At 38.5% G+C, this 22,345-nt stretch overlaps 1 protein-coding gene across 2 annotated transcripts in view; it reads left to right on the top strand.

The window, feature by feature from the left end:
• Window positions 1-11,146: 11,146 nt before the first annotated feature.
• Kcnh8 (potassium voltage-gated channel subfamily H member 8) overlaps window positions 11,147-22,345 on the top strand; it is a 334,538-nt gene continuing 323,339 nt past the window's right edge. For both annotated transcript variants that reach the window (XM_078038309.1, XM_078038308.1), the window contains exon 1: window positions 11,147-11,465. In XM_078038309.1, coding sequence (XP_077894435.1) covers window positions 11,390-11,465 — 76 coding nt within the window. In that variant the 5' untranslated portion in view covers window positions 11,147-11,389. The remainder of the gene's footprint in view (window positions 11,466-22,345) is intronic.

Genomic DNA, 22,345 nt, shown 5'->3' with positions numbered 1-22,345 from the left:
TTAATGAACACAGTAGAGTGACAGTGGCCCCTTAGTGCCAAGCTCACCTCCAGAAATACTTAACAGCAGTATAATTTAAAAATGGATTTTCACTGCCTGCTATTTTGAGATTGCTGCAAAGGGAAGGAACTAGCATATATTGACCTATTACAATGTGCCAGGCCCTGCATATTCACCAATAAAAAGAGACATGACCCAACAACACTCCTTCCAATCTATTTGGAAACAAAGTTTGTAGAGTGGAAATGTGTAAGAAACATTTCCAAACTGAGCAGCTACAAAGGAAAACGTTAATCTTCAAGATTTAAGTCACTTCAAGTTATAGTAATGGCCAGAGGTGGAAAAGAATTAAGAGTGTAAGATTTTTTAGAGAAGGTGAATTTTGAACAGAATCTGGGAGAGGATGGTAGCTAAGTGATAGAAAGAAGAAAGAGAAAGCCAGATATAATGAATAACATAGCTGAAGTGGACCTGTCATTCAAAGATTTTGAGTTAAGTATTATATTGAAGATGCTGGAACGCAGAGGCCCTTGCTAAGTTCTCCTGACAATCTACACAGCCTTCTGCCACCAGATACAGAAGACAAATCTATATTGAAAATCCACAAAGAGCAGAGGTCTAGGTTAGGTACTGTGAAAGATACAAAGTGTCTAAAATACAAACCCTGCCTCTAAGGCAGCTCTGATCTCTTAGAAAAGCTAGGATATGTGACAGTGAAAGATAATGAATCCTACATTTTATAGAAAGAACTCAAGACATCAAAGGAACTATGCCTTTATATTGCATGAGATATTACCAAATACAAAGTTTGCATAGTGCTTGCTACTGGAACTCAGAAAAGAGAGAGATCACAGAGCTAGTACTCTGAGATAAGTGAAAAGAAGTGGATAGCATGATGTCTGACCACCAGGAACTTACATTTTCTAAACAGCTCCTTCATCAACACTCAGAACTGTTCAACCTCCCTTCCCTTTATTTCTGTTTTCTGCTAGCCGAGTGATGACGGCATTGCCATTTACATCAGCGCTGAGTATCTATTCTCATCTTCTGCTAAAACATTGGGTTTAAATACATACAAAGGAGCAGCAGGAGACTTGGAAAAGACTGACTTTATATGAATGTTGTTTTTTTTTTTCCTTCTGTGAACATCTAAAAACAGAAACCCGGATACAGTCTAGGGAAGAGAAGGAGAGTCTAAGAGTCACTTTTTTCATCTTGAATGTTCTAGGAAACTTTCTGAATTGTCTCTATGTGTGTGTGAGCAGGAGCATACAGGTTTTCTTTCAAGTCTTCAATGGGTAGCAAAGATTGTTGCTGGGATCAAATTTCACATGTAAAGATATAATTCCAAAGCTTTTTTTTTTGAAATTTTCTTCCTGAATATGGATCATTTTCTATTAAAATCAAAGACACCTTAAAAATGTGAAGCTACTCTTCCTTTTTCCCCTATTCGAATCCCAGAGACAGTAAGTGATTTGCTCCAGGTCTTGGAATTGGCTGAGAATAAACTTGGAGTAGAACTTGAGTTTTTGATGTGTAGTATTTGGCTCTTTTGATAAACCAGTGGATGAGTTCCTTTTAGAGTTTAGTACCATTAAAGACATTGCTGTTACCTAAATGGCATGTCTATTTCTTACCAGGATGTATTTTGGCCTCTTTTAAGACAGAGCTTAATTTAAATACTTGGACCAGTAAACCATATTCTTTGTGCCATACATTTCCCCTACCTTCATACAGTTTCTGATTCATCCCATTTTTTCATTGTAATTTTGGATTTCATTATTTAAAAAATACATATTCATTATTAAACAATTCAAAAACACATCAGTCTATGTTCTCATCATCCCAACACACCTGTTAATTTACTTGAACTCCGTTTCTGTATGTAAGTTTGAATTTTAAGCAACCAAGAAGTAGTTTAAAAAGTAGAAAGAAAAAACCCTATGAATAAATGTATTTTATCAACCAGAACTTGCATCAACTCACTTTTCACAAATATCCACTCAGCTATTGATATGCTTAGTCATTTAGCTTAACAGGCATCCAATAAAAATGGGAACTTTATAAAAATATTTACATCATAAAGAGATGGAAAAGCTAGTATGGAACAGGAGTGTAGGATCTTGAACTCATAGTGAATACTTATAGGTTTAAGAAAGATGCTCTAACCCAGAAGTTCTGTGATTTAATTTACATTAATAGGAAGTATCTGTGCATTCAATAATTTGAATGGGCACATTTGGATCTCATGCAATGCCTTACCTCACGTTTTGCATGCAAATGATCAATCCGACAGTGTGGGGAAACATCCTCAGAATTTCTTTTAAGTTCAGATTTGGTTGACTTAAAAATCTAAAATATATTGTACTCCTCCCCTTCATCCCCACATCTACCTTCAGGAGATCAATCAAACATGAAAAGAAGAGATTGGATAACAAAGGGAATTGTAATGAAAGAGCCACAAAGTCAATGTTGACATTTGCTCCAGAGGAAGACCTGCTATACAGTAATTTCATTCATCCATTCCTTCTTTCTCATTCACCAAATGCTATTTAGTACATCCTATGTACTAGATAACCTTAAATAAAGGTTTGGACTGGACAATAAAACAAATGTAGCTTAGAATGTAGCACAAGAGACAGAGAGATAAATTAACTAATATGCTTTTTTTTAAAAAAAAATATGTGCTTCTAATACGCCAGAAACTATGTTTGCTCCTGAAAGTACCATGGTAAGCAAGTGGTGACTACAGTGCAAATCACTTTGTCCATGTTGTCTCATTAATCACTCACAGCTGCTCAGTGAAATGGGTGGTTTTTATAATCCCCAGGAAATGCAGAAAAGACAAGTAATTTGCCTGAAACTTCACAGGCAAAACCATGTCAGATGATATGTAACTAGTATGACAGGAAATGCCTTCATTTCAAGGGGTATCCAAATTAGGCCCGAGTGGAAATATAAAGGCCACAGTTGAGTGCTGTCCATCAGAAGCTTAGTAGAGAAAGCTGAGGTTCAGGTAAAGGTGTGGAAATCATTTTCATAGAGGAGATATTTAAAATATGAAAGAATAGAGATGGACACAATCAGTGATCCAGTTTTATAGAATCTTGAGGAACACTAGAATATAAGTAGAGGTTGAATGATGAGAATTTTTTTTTTTTAAGAAACCTGAACATTCAACAGGAAAGAGTCTTTCTGTCCTAAACAAAATTTGCAATCTTAGAAATTTATAGAGTAGAAAGTTTGAAGAATGAATTCATTAACAGAGTCAAATACAGGAAAAAATGAATATATGAACTGAAAAATATCTATGAGATGAGACAAGTTACTAATGACTTCAATAAGAGCTATCTTGGTAGAATGTTTGGAGGAGGAACCAGATTATATAGGGCCCTTGAGGAAAGGGAAGGAATGAAAGTGACATAATTATTGTTGACAGATTTTCAGGAAATTTGCATATGAAAGGAATAGAAAAGATGAGGTAGCTCAAGGAAAGGTATTGATCAGGACCATAGGGCCTGGGATACGGGTTGAGGAAAGAACTTAGCAGTAGAGGGAGAGGCAAACATACAGGAGAGAAGGCTGAGACAGACTGACAACTCTGAAAGTAGACTATGAAGGTCCGATTGACTATGATCCTTTTGAAGGAGGACCTTTCTTCTTATCTTCTGGGAGAGAAGGAAAAAAATCAGAAAAACCTAGCTCCAAATCCACTGGGTAGCTGAAAGAGCAGGCCATTGGTGGTTTTTACCAATAAGGTCCAATGAGATTGGGATTCCAGCTTTTGTGTAAGAGGCTTTAGCAGAGTCTTGAAAGTTGAAGAGCCACTGAGGAACATCATATTAAGTTTCCTGTGACAGTGTATCTTCAAAACAAGGGAAAGATGATGAGATGTAACGAACAAAGCAATATTCACCTTTCACTATTCTGAAGAGGCTCAGGTTCTCTGAATGGCAATAGGATATGAAATGTGTTCTCTGTCGGGGGACTAACCTGCTATGAAGGTTAACCAAGAGTAGAAGATGCTATTGGATGAATCCACATAACTCCAGGAATCTACTACCCAACTGCTGTTCATTATAGTGACCTAACTTTTTAAGATGAAGGTATGTTCAGGATACTCTATAATAATAATACCTACATTCATCAAGTTCTTACTATAATTCAGTTACTGTGCCGTATTGTTTTATATTATAAATTTAATTATCACAAAAAAAAATCTGAGCAAGTGGTTTTATTCTTTCTTTTTTATACATGAGGCGGATGAAGCACTTTCCAAGTGTTCTCTATCTCTTACAGGTGAGCAAATCTGATCAAAGAGCTCTTGGAATAAGTGACATGTATAATTGCTGTACAGAAATACAGCATAGCAGATATGTGAACTTCCAGGTGACTCTTCTGTTCAGTGATAACAAAATGAATATTACCTTGGAATAATGATATGAAGGTTTGGGTCTCTGAATGTGCAACCACAATGTAGCTGAGAATCCATCATCCTGAGTACCCACGTAATTGCATGAAGAAAAGCCTCTTCTATTGCTCTATAGTCAATAATTAAATTTTGATGATTAGGTCGCTTAAATTTGAGGTGGTTATTCATTTGCTGCCATAACAAAATCTAACCTATCCTTTCTAACAAGCTAGCAAAATAAGAGAGAGCATTAGATAATAGATCTGGTATGTACTTCTTCACTTTCTTCTGTAATGGCAAGATAGGGACAAATGTGTCTCTTTGGGATTGGCTACCCAACAAACAGCTCCAGGTCATATTGCAGGTATCTAAATCCCTAAGGTTATTCCCATGTTCATGGTAGGCAACTTTAGATGAACTTCCACTCTCTCACTAAGCCCAAGAATGATCTAAAATTTTTTTTAAATATAGAAAGTCAGGTAGCTACTATCAATTTTTTTTCAGAATTCAAATGTGATCACAAAGGCCAAAGATTATCCATGTTAACCAAAGATTATCCATGTGATAGGCCTTTGTTATCACATTTGTTTATGTTATTTTTTGTTTATAATTATCTTTAAAATATGTGGTAGAATGTGTAAATTGGTTGGCACAAATAATAATCCTGTTTGTTTAAGCCATTATTAGTGATTCTAAGTTGTTGTTCTCCTACTAGCAGACAAATGAAATCCTAGTAAATATAGGGCATTTTTCTTATATTGTGCGGTAGCTATTAAAGCTTATGCCTGTACCTATTGGCAAAGAGCATATGTGAGCTACTGTAGGATCACAAAGAAGGAGTTTACCTAAATTGGATAAAGGAACTCAAGGAAAGGTTTCAGTGGGACTGACATTGAAAATCATTTTGTGTCATGAATTTAACTGGTGAGGAAAGTTAGCAAGTGTGAGATGGTCATTTGAGATAGAACAGTGTGCTCAAAATAAATGGAGAACAGAAAGAGAAGATAAAACATTATGGGAACTTCCTCTAATGCAACATATATCAAGTTCAAGGTGTTGTAGGAGTTAGATTGCTACATGAGTACCAGGTGAGGCTAGAGGGCCATGTGGGAGACAGGCCTTGAATTGCTTTATGGACAGGTAGTGTAGTTGTGCTTTTCCCTCAAAGATATACAGAGTTCAAAGAAAGAGTTACATAATTATATTATAGGAAAAAAAAAACCCTCATGCTGGCTGCAACAGGAAGGGTGAACTGAAGAAGAATGGCTTTGTAACAGGAAGATCAGCTAAGAAAAATACTCATAGTAAGAAATAATGAGTGCATCAACTAAAAGGATGACAGGAGAAAATGGAGAAAGCACAGTCAGTTCCTACATATTTGAAGATGCTAGAGGTGACAGATACTAGTGGAGATTATTTATTAGAGATTAAAGAGAGGATATCCAGATGGTTTCCCAGATTACAGTTTGATTATAGCTCATGGTAAATCATGAATGATAAATTGGGGGAAAGTGAGAAATAGACGCTGGAGTGAAGGCAACAAAGATGTGAGCTGTTCTTTGTTGGTTTTTACAATTATTATTCAAGTTGTACCATCAGCTATAGAATCTAGCAAATGGGCTCAAGGTTCTCCCCTCTCAGGAGATCTCCCTGATAATGCAAGGTTCAAATTGGGTCTTCTGCAAAGCAAACAAGAGAGGACTAGATGTCAAAGAAAGAGTGTGTGAAGGATAAGGAATGGGCTACAGAGTAGGCAGGGTCTTCAGAATGTGATGCCAGGCTGACACCTGGGAAGGGGAGACAAGGAACAGTGGGTAGGATGAGCAGTAGACCGAGAAAGTTGACAAAATCGTTTTTAGCCTAATGGGGAATTCCTGAGCAAAGATCAACTATTAGTAGAATTCCCCCATTGGATAGGAATGACCAAGCTTTAATATTGGCATCATGTTTAGTCATTGATGGGGAGCAATCTCCGAAGAACATGGCTCAGCATGACTGTGCTCCAGATTCAAGTTTGTGGCAGCTGTAGGCTGTCACCAACAACACACTTCTTAGGAAGTTCTCTTGAAATGAGATTTGAGTGGAATGCTTCCACCATCACAACATGTCAGTTTTTGAATGTTCCAGAACTATTTTTCCCTGATCCTCATGGTTAGATTGTATTTTACTATGTCTTTAAAATTAGTATGGCTATGTGACTTCTTTAGCCATTAGTTTTCAAGTTTAAGTTCCAGATAATTGTTATCCCACTAAGGGAAACACATTTTGAGCAGAATTTCCATCAATCTGGGTCCCAATAATGAGCAGAGGTCCTTGCCAACTCATTCGAGAAATAGCAGCATCGTAATAAGCCATGGAATACCATTTTTAGTGAAGAATAACCTGGATTATCTTGAGACTATAGTTTTGGAGGTTTTGCCAATGCAGTAATTCCTGTTTTGATACACAATGGGTAACAGGTGTAGTGACCATTCCCCTGAAATCCACCTTGGACATTAGAGCAGGACAATTCAAAAGCATTAGTCAAAAATATTAATAAACTTGAGCTTCTAGAGCCATTTACATTTAGAAAGAAAAGTTGGCAAACCATTGTTCCTAACAGGGTATTAATACATAAGTAGAACCCACACAATGTTAACAATCAGTTGTCCATATTTATTGTGCATAAACAACTTTGTGTTAGATGCATTAGAGTATAAAAAGAAATAGATAATAATCCTTTATATCATATGCACACATTATGGGTTTCCAAGGCTTCTCACAATTTTTTTTAAATGAAATAGGTAGGGAAAGTATTAACACAGTCTTATAGATAAGAAAATAGTAACCCACAAAGATTGAATGACTTTACCAAAGTCATATGAAGGTCAAAAAGGGGATAAGTATTAGAGACAAAACCAGCACTTGACACAGTGTTTTCTTATATCAATATGTAAATTGAATTTTTTTCCATATCTTGAGGGTTAAAATTAAAAAAATTTATTGTCACATTTTAATTATACATAATAGTGGTTTAATTGTGATATATTCATATATGCACACAGCTTAATTTGGTCAATTTCATTCCCTTGTACTACCCTTTTCCATTTTCTCCCCATCTTCTACACTATTGATCTCTCTTCTATTTTCAAGAGATCCCTCCTTGCCCCACATTTTTTCCTTTTTCTCTCTTGCTTCCACATAAAAGAGAAAACATAGATCCTTGATTTCCTGAGTCTGGCTTATTTCACTTAAAATTATATTCTCCAGTTACATCTGTATTCCCACAAATGACAAAATTTCATTCTTCTTTGTGGCTAAATAAACTCCATTGCATACATATACCACATTTTCCTTATTCATGTATCTTTTGAGGGATATTTCTGCCAGTTGCATAACTTGGCAGCTGTGAATTGTGCTGTTATAACCATGAGTATGCATTTATCTCTATAGGATGCTTACTTTTGTTATTTGGGGTAAATACCAAGGAGTGGTATACCTGGGTCATATGGTGGTTCCATTCCTAGTCTTTTGAGGAAACTCCATATTGATTTTTATAGTGGTTGTATTAATTTACAATTCCACTAATGGCATATAAGTGATCCTTATTTCCCACATGCTATCATTTATTCGTATTCTTTTTTAACAAATATTTTTTAATATTTATTTTTTAGTTGTAGGTGGACACAATATCGTTATTTTATTTTTATGTGATGCTGAGGATTGAACCCAGTGTCTCATGCATGGTAGGCGAGCACTCTACTTCTGAGCCACAACCCCAGCCCTAATTTATTTGTATTCTTAATGTTTATGAGGGCTAAAATTCTTGTTGCTAGAATTAATTTACGAATATTTTCAAGGCCTACAGGCAAATACATGTACATCAATAAGGTGTTTGCAGCTGTTTTGTATCACACATTGGCTGAATACTTTAGGCAGGAAGTAGACCAGAAACTTTCAAGCAGTCACAGGGAGTCCTGAAGCCCTTTTCAGTCCCAGCATCAAGTGTTGGGGAGACCATCAACATTAAAGAAAATAATGAAAATAATAATTGCTTTATCCATGGCTTATATTTCTTAAGTGACTTTAATGTATATATGTTTCTCTTGCGCCTTGTATTTCTGTATAAGAAATTATAGAATTGAACCCATACCTTATACTCATAAATCTGTGGAAACATACAAAGTAAGTGAAAATTGATTTTTAATCAAATTTTGGAATACTATTGCAAGGCAATGCGTTTTGAAACTCAAAATACTAAAAAAGGATGTGTAGATTTTAAAATATTACCCCCAATTCTTTGATACATCTTCCATTGAGAGAATAGATTTTTGTCTGTAATAAAATGAGTCCGGATTTTTTTTAGTTACTCAGTGGAGATTTCCTTTAAGGATATGAGATTTGGGGCAGCTGATAGGGAAAAATCCTGCCTCTCCTGGTGACTCTTTCTTGGTCTTGGATTTCAAGGTGACAAACAGGATTTAGTATGCTTAAATTCCCATGGGCATCGTATTTTAATGGAGTAGTTTGGCCTCACACAGGGTGCGAACATTTAGGAGGAACATTAGGATCCAGGAGTTGAATCTCAATTTAGGGCAGGACTCTTGTCATGCCTAACTTATAGTGAGGGCTGAAGGACAGACTAAGACAGTGAATGGCAAATGCCAGGCTTCTTTTGCCACGAAAATGAGGTTTTCTTTTGTTTTCCCATTCTCAAGCACCTCGGTAGCTTGTTGATAGAAAGCAGTTTCCTGCATGAGGCAACCATAGATCAGACCCACAAGGATAGTTTTTACATACACACACACAGACCTATAGTGCAAATTTTATGAGCCCAAGCCGTGGCTTACAACTAATAAATTTCATGCTGAACTTCAAGCCACTTATCGTCTTTACACCGACAGAGGCAGCTGGGTTTTCTTGCACGCGATGCGCCACCCAAGCAGAAGCAGGGACTCCCTCATCTTTCTTTCCTCGGCTCCGCCCAAGAGGGAGCCAAAGGAGACACCGCAGTTGCGCTCAGCTCGCCGCGTGGGGGACACCCGTAGGAGCTCGGGTTTCCACAAAGCACAGCTGGCACAGGACACACACACATAAAAATTGCGGTGAGAATGGGGACTGACCCGCTGCCAGGAGCAGCGGCTTACTGGGAAAGAGACCCCCACGTCAAGGGCGTCACCACGGTAATGACCGCCCACTCAGGAATCCCGGCCCCTCCCGGGCGCGCCCCCGCCCCACGCGCAGCGCGCCACTGCCGGATCTTGAATTTCAACACAAAGGGAATCCTCGGCCGCAGGAAGTGCATCACCAGAAAGGGGGACCAGAGGCGGGGAGAGGGGGATGCCTCTTTCTCTCTCCACCCCCGCCCTCCGGGAGCCCCGGGCAGTGGTGACGAAACCTGCAGGGTCCCTTCATCCCCGCCCCAGGAACCCGAAGAATTCAAAGAAAGAACGCCCTCCCCACCTCCCACCCCCCACCTTGCCCGAGTCTCGGGCGGCGGGATGTGAGCTGCTACTTGCAAAGGCTCAAACACCTGTTCGCTTTTTCCCTTCTTTCCTTCCGGGTGCTCGAGCACCTGGGCTAACGTTTATTTTTCTATCCGTAGGTTCTCAACTTTCCTTTCACACCTCTTTTCCTTTTTAAGATTTTCCGTAGAATCCAGCTCTGGGTATTCCCCTCCACTTCCCGCAGGGCTGATCTGCAGATCTGGGCGGCTTTTTGAGGCATAACATTAGTAAAGAGGGAGTCCCCGCGTCAGCCAGAGGAAGAATGGCCGAGAGACCACTTTCGTTTTCTGAGACACCTGCGGTTCCTGGAGCTAGGCCAGGCTTTCTTCTTGGAGGTGTCAGTCTGGCGGGCAGCTTTGTTATTGGAGAGGGGCGGGGAGGAAAACGGTTAGGGGATTTGTATTGAAGCTGTTTGCAAGGGAACCTTACTTTTTTAACTTATGTGGTATCTTGCAAATCAATAAAATAGCAAACTTTTCTAGAAATGCTTTATTCACATTTCACTGAAGAGTGAAAAACCATCCATTGTCCATTTAAGCCCCCGCCCCCTTTACTGTGGGATGGGGTGGGGAGGCCAATGGTATTTGGAGGAAGGTGATCGAAACACCACTTTTTGAAGCTCAAGGAGAGACTGAAAACCCCCTGAGTTTTGGGCCAATTCCCAGGGTTAAAAAGACCCTTGTGACTAGGAAATGGGGCGCGCGACTAACTTGGAGCTGCCCTGCTCCTGTCGCGGGAACTCGAAATGGCAGGTGCACCGGAAGGGGGGCCACCTCACCCCCCCCCCCGTGTCCTTGGCTGCCTCTGCTCCCTTGGACACCACTGGGGGGCCTCCCCCTCCCAAGTTCTAGGCGGAGGCCTGTTACCTGCCGGGACCTGTCTCCTCCCCTTCAACAATAGTACACCCACGGGACTCATCTCCCAGGGAGAGGACCAGAGCGGGAACAAAGGGGTCTTTGTTTCCTGGCTCCTGGGGGGTGGGAGTCGCGCACGCTTCCTAACGCCCCTTGGAGACCCGGAGGCTCAACGACACAGCTTCCCCGAGATCAGGCGCAGTCCTCCACGACCCTACAACCTTAGGTCAGGGCGCGGCGCCCTGGACCGTCGCGTGCTTTTTCCGGGAGGGCGAGGTGGGGGACAGGCACCGCGCGGCGGCGCCTGGCGGGCACAGTAGCCCGCGGAGGGACGGTGGGGGGGTTTCGGCAGCTGGCGGAGGTGGAGGGGGCGGGAGAGGGAGCCTGCGCCAGGCTGAGCCTGGAGGTGCGGGGCGGGCTCGGAGAGCGCTCGCGGGGCTGCTCTTGCGAGGGCAGCAGCGGCTGGAACTCGCTCTCTCTCTCCTTCCATCCTCCTTCTTCCCTTGATCGGCCCCATCACCAAGCCAGGCCCCCCTCCCTTGCCGTCATCACGTCCCCCTTCTCCCTTCTTGGCACTTTCCTTCCCTACCATCCTTCTGGACAAACTTTGATGGAGAATTTCACACCACGCTGGAAAAATGCCGGTTATGAAAGGATTACTGGCGCCCCAGAACACCTTCCTGGACACCATCGCCACCCGTTTTGACGGAACACGTAAGTCTTACACTTCAATGAGTTGCATGATATTTTCCGGAGAATGATTTTTTTTTTCCTTCTACCTACTTTCGCTACCACCTTTCTTTTTGCACCAGAACAATGAATTTCCTTCTGTTCTTGGCAAGGTGTCTTTTGTGAGCAGAATTTTTTTTCCCCTCTCCGGTAGGTGATTCAGTATAGTATTAACAGTTTGGATTGGTGTAGTGGGTTCTCTTGACTTCCTGGGTTGGTAAGGCTGTAAAAACAGCCTAAAGGAACACCGACGCCCGTATTCCCTGTGGGACTTGCATTTTTGATACAATGTTAGGGAATTGGTTATAATTCTACGAGGTGAAAATTGGGATATTCTGCAATTTATCTTTCTAGAGTTCCACGGCTCCTGAGGTTGGAGAGTCTGGAGTGTTCTTTCCTGGAGCTTCATTCCGAGAGGTTTATGAGCTTGACATGATTTCCCATCTGAGTTTTAAGAAGTGCAGACTAGAATCAAGATTGCCAAGTGTGAGCTTTCTGTAGACTTCTAAGTGTTGTGAGTTTGTCAGAGGCTTCATTCCTGATTTTTAGCTAGAGTAACATACCTCTTGATCCTGAAATTGGCTTAACTGAGTGAGACTAATCAGGAAGGAGTAGCTGGATATTATAAAGCCTGATCTGATTATAAGAGAAAGTTTCAACATTTTGTTGATGATAAATATTACTGGATATTTGTCTTGTTTAAATTGGAGTGGAAAAAAAAAAGAAAAAGAAAACAAAAATAGACTTGATGCTGGGTGGATGTTTGGAAACTGTTCGGAATCTGCAAGTGGTTCTCTTTCAGGACCACGGTCAGGTCCCCTCTCTCTTTCCCAGGCTTCTGAAACTGGGAGCTTGAGCCTGGGGAATCTTCCCAGTAGGCTTTAGCCCCCAAACAGGAGTCTGTACTACCACCCCTAAAAATGCCCTGAGTTGCTTCCACGATTATATCTACCTTTCTCCTAGCTTGTGCAGCTTCTGTATGCTTCTATGCTTCTCTCGCCCCCCCCCCACACTTTTTTTTCTTTTTTTGGTCTGTTATACAAGACTCATTTAAACTCACTTACTCTAACAGCTTTTTTTAGTGGTTCAAGTTCCATTGTTTTTACTAGGACTGTGCATTTCTTAGAGCTGATATGAGAGAATGCATCTAATTCCATTTCCACTCCAGTAGTCTAGATACGTTCTCCTTTGGGGTGTGAAGCAAGTCTTGGATTTCTATGCTTTTGGAATTGTTGGACAAGTTTATATGAGAGAAAAATGAAACACTTTGAGTTTGTTCAGTTTTTATTTTTGACATTCAGTTTAATCATGGTTGGTGTGGATATTTGGTTAATTCTTCCAGTGTTTTTATCTTTATGTTTATTTATGCATTACATTTCTTTTTATATTCTACTTGTGTCAGACAGTAAGAGTGAAGTTAGCAAAACTGTTAGATATATTGCTTCTTCAGTTAATAATAAAGAGAATTGTAGAAAAAGTTCACATACCTTGCCACTACCACTACCATCATCACCCGAGCACCACCAATATTACCACTGCTGTCCTTAACCATTCACAGTTACATGTATTACTATTTAAAACCTGAGAAAATATCAATTTTATGTGGATATTGGTTCTTAAAATTGAACTTGTAAAAAATAAGAGGTTCTGAACATTGATCCTGAATGCATCTCAAGAAAATGAGGTAATTAGAAAATGATAATTGTCTATCTCATTGTCACTTAAAGTTGAATGGAGTACAATGTGTATTGAATCATCCCAGCAGAGCCCTGGGAATTACTGCTGAGATACATTTAGATATCAATTGCTAATGAAAGAGGCTTTAGATCATCAGTGTGTGGATATCTTGTCCTCTTTCTGACTCTCACTATAACATGATAACAGGAGGCATGTAGGGAGAGAGGTGTGTATGTGTGAATCACTCTTTTTCTATTTTAGCTATGCATTAATGTTAATATGTAGGAAGTCAGGCATTTCAAATCCTTATTTAAGAAGACCATCATCACATATCAATCTTTAGCATAACAACAACAACAAAAAACCTAAAACTCTATGGGAAGGAGACCAGGCTTGGTTTGTGCTCCATAGAATCTGGAGAATTCCTAGAGGGACACAATTTGTATGAAATCCAACAATCAGTGAAGTAGATTTCAAAGTAACGAGAAAAATAAAGGTTGATTTTGGCAAGATTTTGTTTACAACATTTAATGAATATCTCTCCTCCCAAGAAGCCTACTCAAAATAATAGTATTTTCTCATTTGTATTTTTTTTAATTGCAGGATGACTTGAATAATCTGAAACTTAGAGAAAAGAACTTAAGCAAATTTTTAGCCACACATTTTGCTATATCTAGAATCATGGGCATATCATTTCTCCAGCTAGATATTTAGTTTATCTAATTATGACATCTTTTCTTATTGACATGATTTTATTATGTATGGTTACTATCTATGAAGCTCTTTTACTATGATTATTCTTTTTCTCTTGATTTTTAAGTAGCAGTTCTTTTGTTTTTGTCAGATAAAACTATTTGCAAATTTTAAACTCTCTTCATGCTCAATATAGATTGTGTTGACTTGGTCTACTTCCTGCTTTATTTATGAGGTACATTTTATAATCATGCTTATTTCTTTTTAAAATCGTATTTTGTACACTTTTAATGAAAAATTTAAGAGAGCAAACAACATTCCTGGCTAACCTAACCAGTGTGTAGTATTATTATTAGCTTTATTGATTTACTATCAAATGGAAAATAATAAAACAATTTAAGACATCATCTAAAAATCCTCCCAGGAAAAATAAACATATGATTATATTAAAGCCTGTAATATAATCTTTCTAATTTATCAGTTGAGATAGTATCACAGAGCAACATAAAAGAAGTTAATGTATCTTATCACCTAGTGACACTTTGTGGATTTACATAATAGGATATTGTTTCCTTTTAATATTTATGAAGTAAGCTTTTAGGATTGAAAGACAATTGTGAAACATTGCATAAAACTATTTTTCCCTGATATATAATACAATTTGTTAATATTATTGGAAAACATAAATATTTTATATGTAACATTGGCACTAAAATATGTTTTTCCAGTTTGTGTTTAATTGAAGTATAATGTCACAGAAAAACTAAGAAACTAAGAATCTTTTAAATGTTGAATATTTCCCCATGTAGGGGGTAGAAAGTAAACCCAATGAATTTATCCAATACATTACGTGAAACAACACTTCTCACTCGAAACACTCTAAAACACACACACACACACACACACACACACACACACACACGTCACTCCTACATAGCTTTTTAAAAAACATGTTTGACACATGAAAAAAAAAACTTTTAAAGAGTACACTTTTGTAAGTATTAATCTATATGAAGGGAAAGTATAATAATAAAACATATAAGTACATATTTGAAAAAAATAGTTCTTTAGTACAAACATTTGTCATAGGATACTTTTTGAGAAAAAACCCACATTTTTCTTTTTTGGAGGATATTAAACTTTCAGAAGAAAGTGTCCATTTTCAAGCATAATGGTGCATTAGCCTACATTTCCTGGCCATATCAAAATTTAGCCTTCTTCTCCTTTGGGGTTACTAAGACAAGATTTAAGTTTTAAAGAAAGTTTGTAACCCAATGTACTACATCAAGAAAATGCCAGTTAAAATATTCAAAGTGATAGTAGTTTAGAAACTCTTTGCATATATATTATGTACTCTTGCATAACCTTTTCGAAAGGGTCTGAGGAAATTTGTTAAAGTTAAAATGCACATTTACAGGAGCCATGATAGTTTTTCTTTTCATCTTTGTACTTTTATTAAGGTAGATAAATCTCTTAATATTAGAAGCATAGGAAGGATTATGTACCCAATGCAAGAAGAAGAAGAAAGAATAAGGTGGGACAGCAGAGTTCTTTCTATTCTTAGCTAGTTGTGGTTTGAAGTATGTCATCCAAGATGTTTAGCCAGTAAAAATAATGAGCTCTATGGGTCTGTGAGTAAAAGGCTATTGCATGAGTATATTCAGGGAACTACCTAGCACTGCATTGGTATCACCCACTAGTGAAAGTTTGTGAAGACTTTTTGTTGTTTACAGGCTATATGGTTCCTATTTTTTTTATGTTTAGGAATTACGTTCCAATATTAGTATTCTATTTCTGTATAGTAAGTTTCATAAACTTCATGGTTTATTATCTCACCTTCTCTGTAGGTCAAGTAGCCAAGCCTGGATCAGATAGGTATTATCTACAGACTCCCATGAGACTGTATAAAAATTGTCAGATGGGACTGTGGTCTCATCTGAGGCCCAAGGTCTTCTTCCAACCCTGTGTGGTTGTTGACAGAGTTGCAGGTTTTTGATTGATGTCCCTGTTTTCTTGCCAACTGTCTGCCAGGGAATTTCTCAGCCATTAGAGCCTTTCCCCAGATTTTTTGCTATATGGCATCCCCCCTACACTCATAGAACAGAACAGTTTACTTCTTTGAGACCAGTGGGGAGTGTGTAAGATAGGGGGTGTCTCTCTTTTAGAAGTTCACCTAAGTCATCCCTACTCAAGTTAATCTCCCTTTTGATGAACTCAAAGTCAATTCATTATGAATCTTAATTACATCTTTAACCTCTGCTATATCCATCATATCTACATGTTCTCTGCATACTCAGTGAGGGAAGAGATTGCACAGGGTGTACACACAAGGAGGTGGAAATCTAGGGAGCTGTCATAGACTTCTTTCTGCCACCCTTGCTGTCTCCTAGCATGTTGTACTATCATGGAAAGCCTAATACTCTCACACTTGTTCTTCTATGAAGCAGATTTTTGAGCACATTCTGTAATCAGTATGCAGAATGCTCTGCTGAGTTTACGTCTGAAATCTTTGGGAACATAAGGCCCCACTTACTGCAGGGTTTTCCTTCACATCTGGTGATGGCATATGTGTAAACCTAGCCTCGGATATTTTCAGTCTGCTGTGCTGTCATTCATTCTTCTTTCTCTGATGTAAATGAAATATGGGAGATACAGGAATATTTTCGGAATATTAATCTCAGCCTGTTTTCAGTTAAGGAAGGTTGAGGAGGTCTGTTGGTCTATGTACAGATACTTTGGATTCCACTGGATGAGGAGTCCAAGGATGGTGGTACCTGTGAAGAAATGTACCCAAGGCAGGTCCCTGCACTTCAAGGTGACTGTGTCTGCCTCTTTAATTGTATTAATCAGGATTGTTTCTGAGCCAATCATGTGGACTCATCTGAAATTACTTTGTCTTGTTTCTCATGCTTCTTACAATGTTTCAGATTTAAGAAACTTCCCACTATGCACTCCTGCTTTAAGATCGGCTGTGTTAAACTAAATTATGTTTGTTTGTTTAAATTTAAACTTTGCTCCAAGTAGGTATACTATTATTTTACTATTACTCTCTTGACTTTGTAGATGAATTCTTACCCTACAAAGGAGTTACCATAGGGGCTGTCATAACTTTACTGCAATGAAAAAAGTATTTGATTTATAAGAACTGCATTTATGCCTTAATTAGTGTGTTCCTTTGATGATACGCAAATACTAAAAAAAAAAATTGTTTAGTCTTTAAAAAATAACACCAGATAATTTTGTTCACATCATCATATAGATAAAATGGATACCTAATGTTAAGAATAGAAATCATGCCCAAAATTCTAGGCATTAGAGTTTGGCATTACCTTCAGACCAAAGGCCAGGGCATAAGACCTCTTCTTGCCAATTAAACCATCAAAGAACACAAGCCCTTTGCATAAGTATGTTGAGGGCTGGCCCAGAGTTACATGTGTCTGATATATCCAGAACTCAACATATTTCTGGGAGGGGGGACATTTTCTTTGGAGAAAAGTATTCTTCATTCTATCATTCCCTCAACCCTATTTAATGAACAAAGTCAGAATATTAGGATTTGGGGGTACGTCAGGTTTATCTTTTTCTCAAAGGGGACAATGAAATATAATTTAGATTTCCAGTAAGAGCAATTCAGGAGATCCAACAGAGGGCTGTGTACATTGCGGTGAGGGAGGAATAATTTCTGTGGGGGAATGATCTGGGAGATCTTCATATAGTGGATGAATTTTGAGTTGTCTTATATATTACAGACCCAGAACAACATTCCATTTCCTGTTCCAGTTTCTGCAGCACTTGGCATTGAGGCTTATAAGGACCTTCAAGGAAAAAATATATTTTAGAGTGTATGAAGGGAACAAGGTAAAGGCAAAAGGACAATGGAAACTTGTCAGGGCAGATGTAAAAGTCTTTTTGAAAAAAATGGTGCATGTTAATTTTTCAGAGTGGTGGGTATCATTATGGCATATTCATACATTCACCTAACAATTTAATCAGTTTTACTCCCCATTACCTCCCCTTGCCCTTCCCACCTCCCTTCCACTTATCCCCTTTCTTAACCCCAGTGGTTACCCTTCTGCTTTCATGAGAACACTTTCTTCTTTTTTGCCCTCTAGCTTCTATAGATGAGAGAAAACACACAGTCCCTGTCTTTCTGAGTCTGGCTTATTTTGCTTAACATGATGCTCTCCTGTTCCATCCATTTCCCTGCAAATGGCATAATTTTTCTCTTCTTTATGGCTGTATCATCTGTTGAGAAACCCCTAGGCTGATTCCATGACTTGGCTTGTGCTGTGATAAACATGTGTTTGCATGTATCTATCAAGTATACTGACTTGAACCCTTTCAGATAAATACTGAGGAATAGAATACCCGGATCATATGGTAGCTCCATTTTTAGTGTTATGGGGAACATTCATACTGATTTCCACAGTGGCTGTGCTAATTTACATTCACGTCAACAGTGTATGGGGCTTCCTTCTCCCCATGTTCTCACAATATTTATTGTTATTTATTGTGTGTGTGTGTGTGTGTGTGTGTGTGTGTGTGTGTGTATTGGTACTGGGGATCAAACTTGGGTGTATTGGTACTGGGGATCAAACTCAGGGGCAATCAACCACTGAGCCACATCCCTAGACCTATTTTGTATTTTACAGGGTCTCACTGAGTTGCTTAGTGCCATGCTGTTGCTGAGGCTGGCTTTGAACTCCAGATCCTCCTGACTAAGCCTCCTGAACTGCTGGGATTACAGGATTGCACCACCATACCTGGATGTTATTTGTATTCTTGATGATTGCCATTACGGCTGGAGTGAGACAGAATCTCAGGATAATTTTGATTTGCATTTGTTTAAAGGGGTTGAATATTTTCTCATGTAAATGTTGGCCACTGTTTGTACTTCCTCTTTCAAGAAGTGTTTGTTTAGTCTATCCACCTATTTATTAAATAGGCTACTTGTTTTTTAGGTTATTGAGCTTTTTGAGTTCTTCATATATTCTGGATATTAATTCTCTGTAGGAATAGGAGCTGGAAAATGTTTTCTCCCATGATTTTTCTTCCCATGTTTCTTCATGTGGTTAACTGTTTTCTTTGCCATGCAGAAGCTTTTTAATTTGATATCACTAAGTTTATCATCCTTGGTTTTTCTTCCTGAGCCAGTAGAGTCCTATTCAGTGAGTTGTTGCATAGTTTCTGGTTTTATAACTAAGTTTTCAATCCATTTTGAATTGACTTTTGTGCAGAGTGAGAGACAGGGATCTAATTTCACTCTTCTATGTATGGATGTCCAGTTTTCCCAGCACCGTTTGTTAAAGAGTCTGTCTTTTTCCCAATGTATTGTTTTAGGCACTTTTTCAAGAATCAGATGTGTGGATTTGTCTCTGCATCGTCTATTCAATTCCATTGATCTTCATGTCTGTTTTTTAGGCCAGTCCCATGCTGTTTTCATTACTGTGGCTCTTTGGTATAATTTGAAATTGGTATTGTAATCCCTCCAGCATTGTTCTTGCTTAGGTTAGCTTTGGCAATTCTGGGTCTTTTGTAGATGGTCTTTAAATCCAGAGTGATTTGTCATATTAAGCCATCAGACAACCTTGTCATGGTAAGTATTATGCCACTTAGGCCTGGTTTAAAAGCTGTCAAAACTCTCAACATTCCCATGTTCTATACTTTTAAACATAATACAGAAGAAATGTTGGCCTAGAGAGTTAGGTTGTTCTTCCTTACCAACTCCTCTAATATTACTTATACATGGACATACAATGCAGTGGAATTTTTGTGTTCATTTTCTTAGGAATGTCTATTTTTTGCCGGGAAGTTAATTTTCTCTTAGGAAAATATTGATTTCTCATCGCATAGCTGACTGCCCTTCTTCTCCAGGGCTTTTCACCCCTGCGTTTTACCATAGAATTAGGTTCTATGGTGAAGAAAAAGAATTGAGGCTGTCCTAGAATTGAGGCTGTCCTACAAGTTGATAGGAGAAACGCCACCAGCAAAAGGCATGGAATTACAACTGCTGCAAAGACAATAAAGTTCACCCTGGCCGTGTGTGTTTGCTGATATCATCTAAATGCTAAGTTCTAATCCGTTTTTGGTTTAGTGAAGCCTACAAACAAAATAGATGATTCTTCAACTTTACCTACGGCATAGTCCAAATTTAGCAACTGAAGCAAATGAAGAGCTTTCTCAGTAATTTAAACAGTCAAATATAGTTCTTGGTTTATAAGTTCTCTGGAAGATGTATTTTGCTTTCTTTCATAGTTGTGAATGCAGCTATCTATCTCTCTTAACCTTTCAAAATTCACATGTATCCAGATGAACAAATAATCTCTTCTAGCCTATCAAACCTATTTGTCTTTTTTTTTTCTTTCTGGCCCGTGGCATCAGCACCCACCCAATTCTTCAAGCTAGAAATATGAATCCGTCTTTGACTGCCCACACATCCTGTTGGTTATCAAATCCTTGATATTTTGAGTCAGACATGCCCTAATTTGGATCTTCATTGCTTCTACTTTAATTTGCATTCTTTCTTTCTTATCTGCACAAATGCAAGCCAACTCTAACTAGACCCCGAGAGCCATTGGTCCTTTCTGACACTCCCACACCATCAGTTTCCATTGTCTGGAGAGTGATTTCTGTTAGAAGCAATATGAAAAGTGAGTCATGTAACTTTCCTGCTTAAAGTTATGCATTGACTCCCTGCTGCCTGTTGGATAAAGTCCACGGTTCTTACTGTCATCTGACCCCAAGATGATTCCAAGGTGGCGGACATATTCCTTCTAAATCCCCTGTCCATTCATGCCTCTGGGACTCCATGTTACCTTGAGAGAAAGATGGCTTTTGTTCTTCAGATGCTTTTTGTTCTAGAAAGTTCCCTTCTATGAGGCTCCAAGTAAAGTTGGGTGACATTTCCTCTGTGTTTTCACACAACTTTGTTCATCCCAAGCATTAGCTCTTACATGTGCTGCCGTTATAGTCTTCCATCTTCCAATGAGGAGCTCTTTGAAACTCCTTTTGTGTGTGTGTGTGTTTTTTTTTCTTTTTAAATTTTAATCAATTTATCTATTCTAATTTGTTATATATGACAGCAGAATGCATTTCAATTCATAGTACACACGTAGAGCACAATTTTTCATGTCTCTGGTTGTACATAAAGTAGAGTCACACTATGCATGCAAACATACACGTACCTAGGGTAATGATGCCCACCTCATTCCACCATCTTTCCCACGCCCATGCCCCTTCCCTTCACCCTATCTCAAGTTCCTCCCTTTCTCCCATGCTCCCTGCCTGCCCCCCACTATTTTTAGTTCATTTTGTATTCTAATCTCTCAAGGGTGTATTTGGAACAAAGTCTTCATGCAATAAATATTTGCTTAAACATAGGATTTTCAAGTTCCTTGAAGGCCAGGGATAGTAACTAAACACCTTTATTTCCCTCCAGTGGCCACTGGTCTTCCTATTATTAAAAAGTATGCCATTAGATTTTATTTTGAAGAATAATTGTAGACTAGTTTCCACCCCTCATTTTCATATGGTTCCAAAACTGATTTGTTTTATTCAACTCTAATGATCATAGTGACTACTATCTTGGGTATGTCTACTTGGGTAGTCTGTATTGTGCTGATGCTTTATCTGTTTCTACCGAGCTCCAAATGTATGTAGAAAGCACCTTCTTTTTAAGTTAAAGTTGACAAAACTCTAGCTCAGAATTTCACTACATCACACGAGCCTGTGATTTTTGTACTATAACCTGTGATTTTCTTACTCTATAACACAGCCTCTAAAATATGTTAGTATACTAAATATAAACAGACTGGGGTAATCTGTGGTATCATTTCTAGTTTCTAACTCTTTCAAAAGGGATTCATACCTTAATGTTTTTAGCTACTTCTAGTTAATATGCTGTTTTTTTCCTCCTGCTCATATATTATGCTTTAAGTACTTGTCATTTAAGGCGTGTTTTACAATAGTATTTAAGACTCAAATCTTAAATACTAAATGCATTCACTCTGCCAAGCAGTTTTTCTCATCAAAGAAAATCTACTGTCCATTTTTTAAAATAAAGAAATCCATATTCTGAGATTTTGATGCTTAGAATTTGCTGACTTTAGTACTTCCTTTTGATTTTGTGTGTGTGTGTGTGTGTGTGTGTGTGTGTGTGTGTGAGAGAGAGAAGCCAGTCTCTCTGTGGAGATATTCTAATTCTCATAGCTATTATAGTGACATCATTTTTTATTTTTACCTTGTCAGGGTCTTATAGGGGAAATTCTTCTAGCTATTTTCAGTTTGCTTTCACAGGGAAAAATATATTGTCCAGTGTCAGGTACAGTTAACATCTCTTAACAGAATTCACTTATCTTTTCCCTACAATGAGTTTACAGGAAGAAATAAGTGTACTTAGCTCTCCTACTCTCAAATCTAATCCAAAGCTCTTTTTTTTTCAGGTTTTCTTTTGTTCTATTAAACCTTTTAGACAGATGTCCTTATTGTATTTGTCA

Source organism: Ictidomys tridecemlineatus, chromosome 2 (genome assembly GCF_052094955.1).
Source record: "Ictidomys tridecemlineatus isolate mIctTri1 chromosome 2, mIctTri1.hap1, whole genome shotgun sequence".
In the NCBI taxonomy this organism is placed as follows: Eukaryota; Metazoa; Chordata; class Mammalia; order Rodentia; family Sciuridae; genus Ictidomys; species Ictidomys tridecemlineatus.
This window is presented reverse-complemented; position numbering and strand designations above follow the sequence as displayed.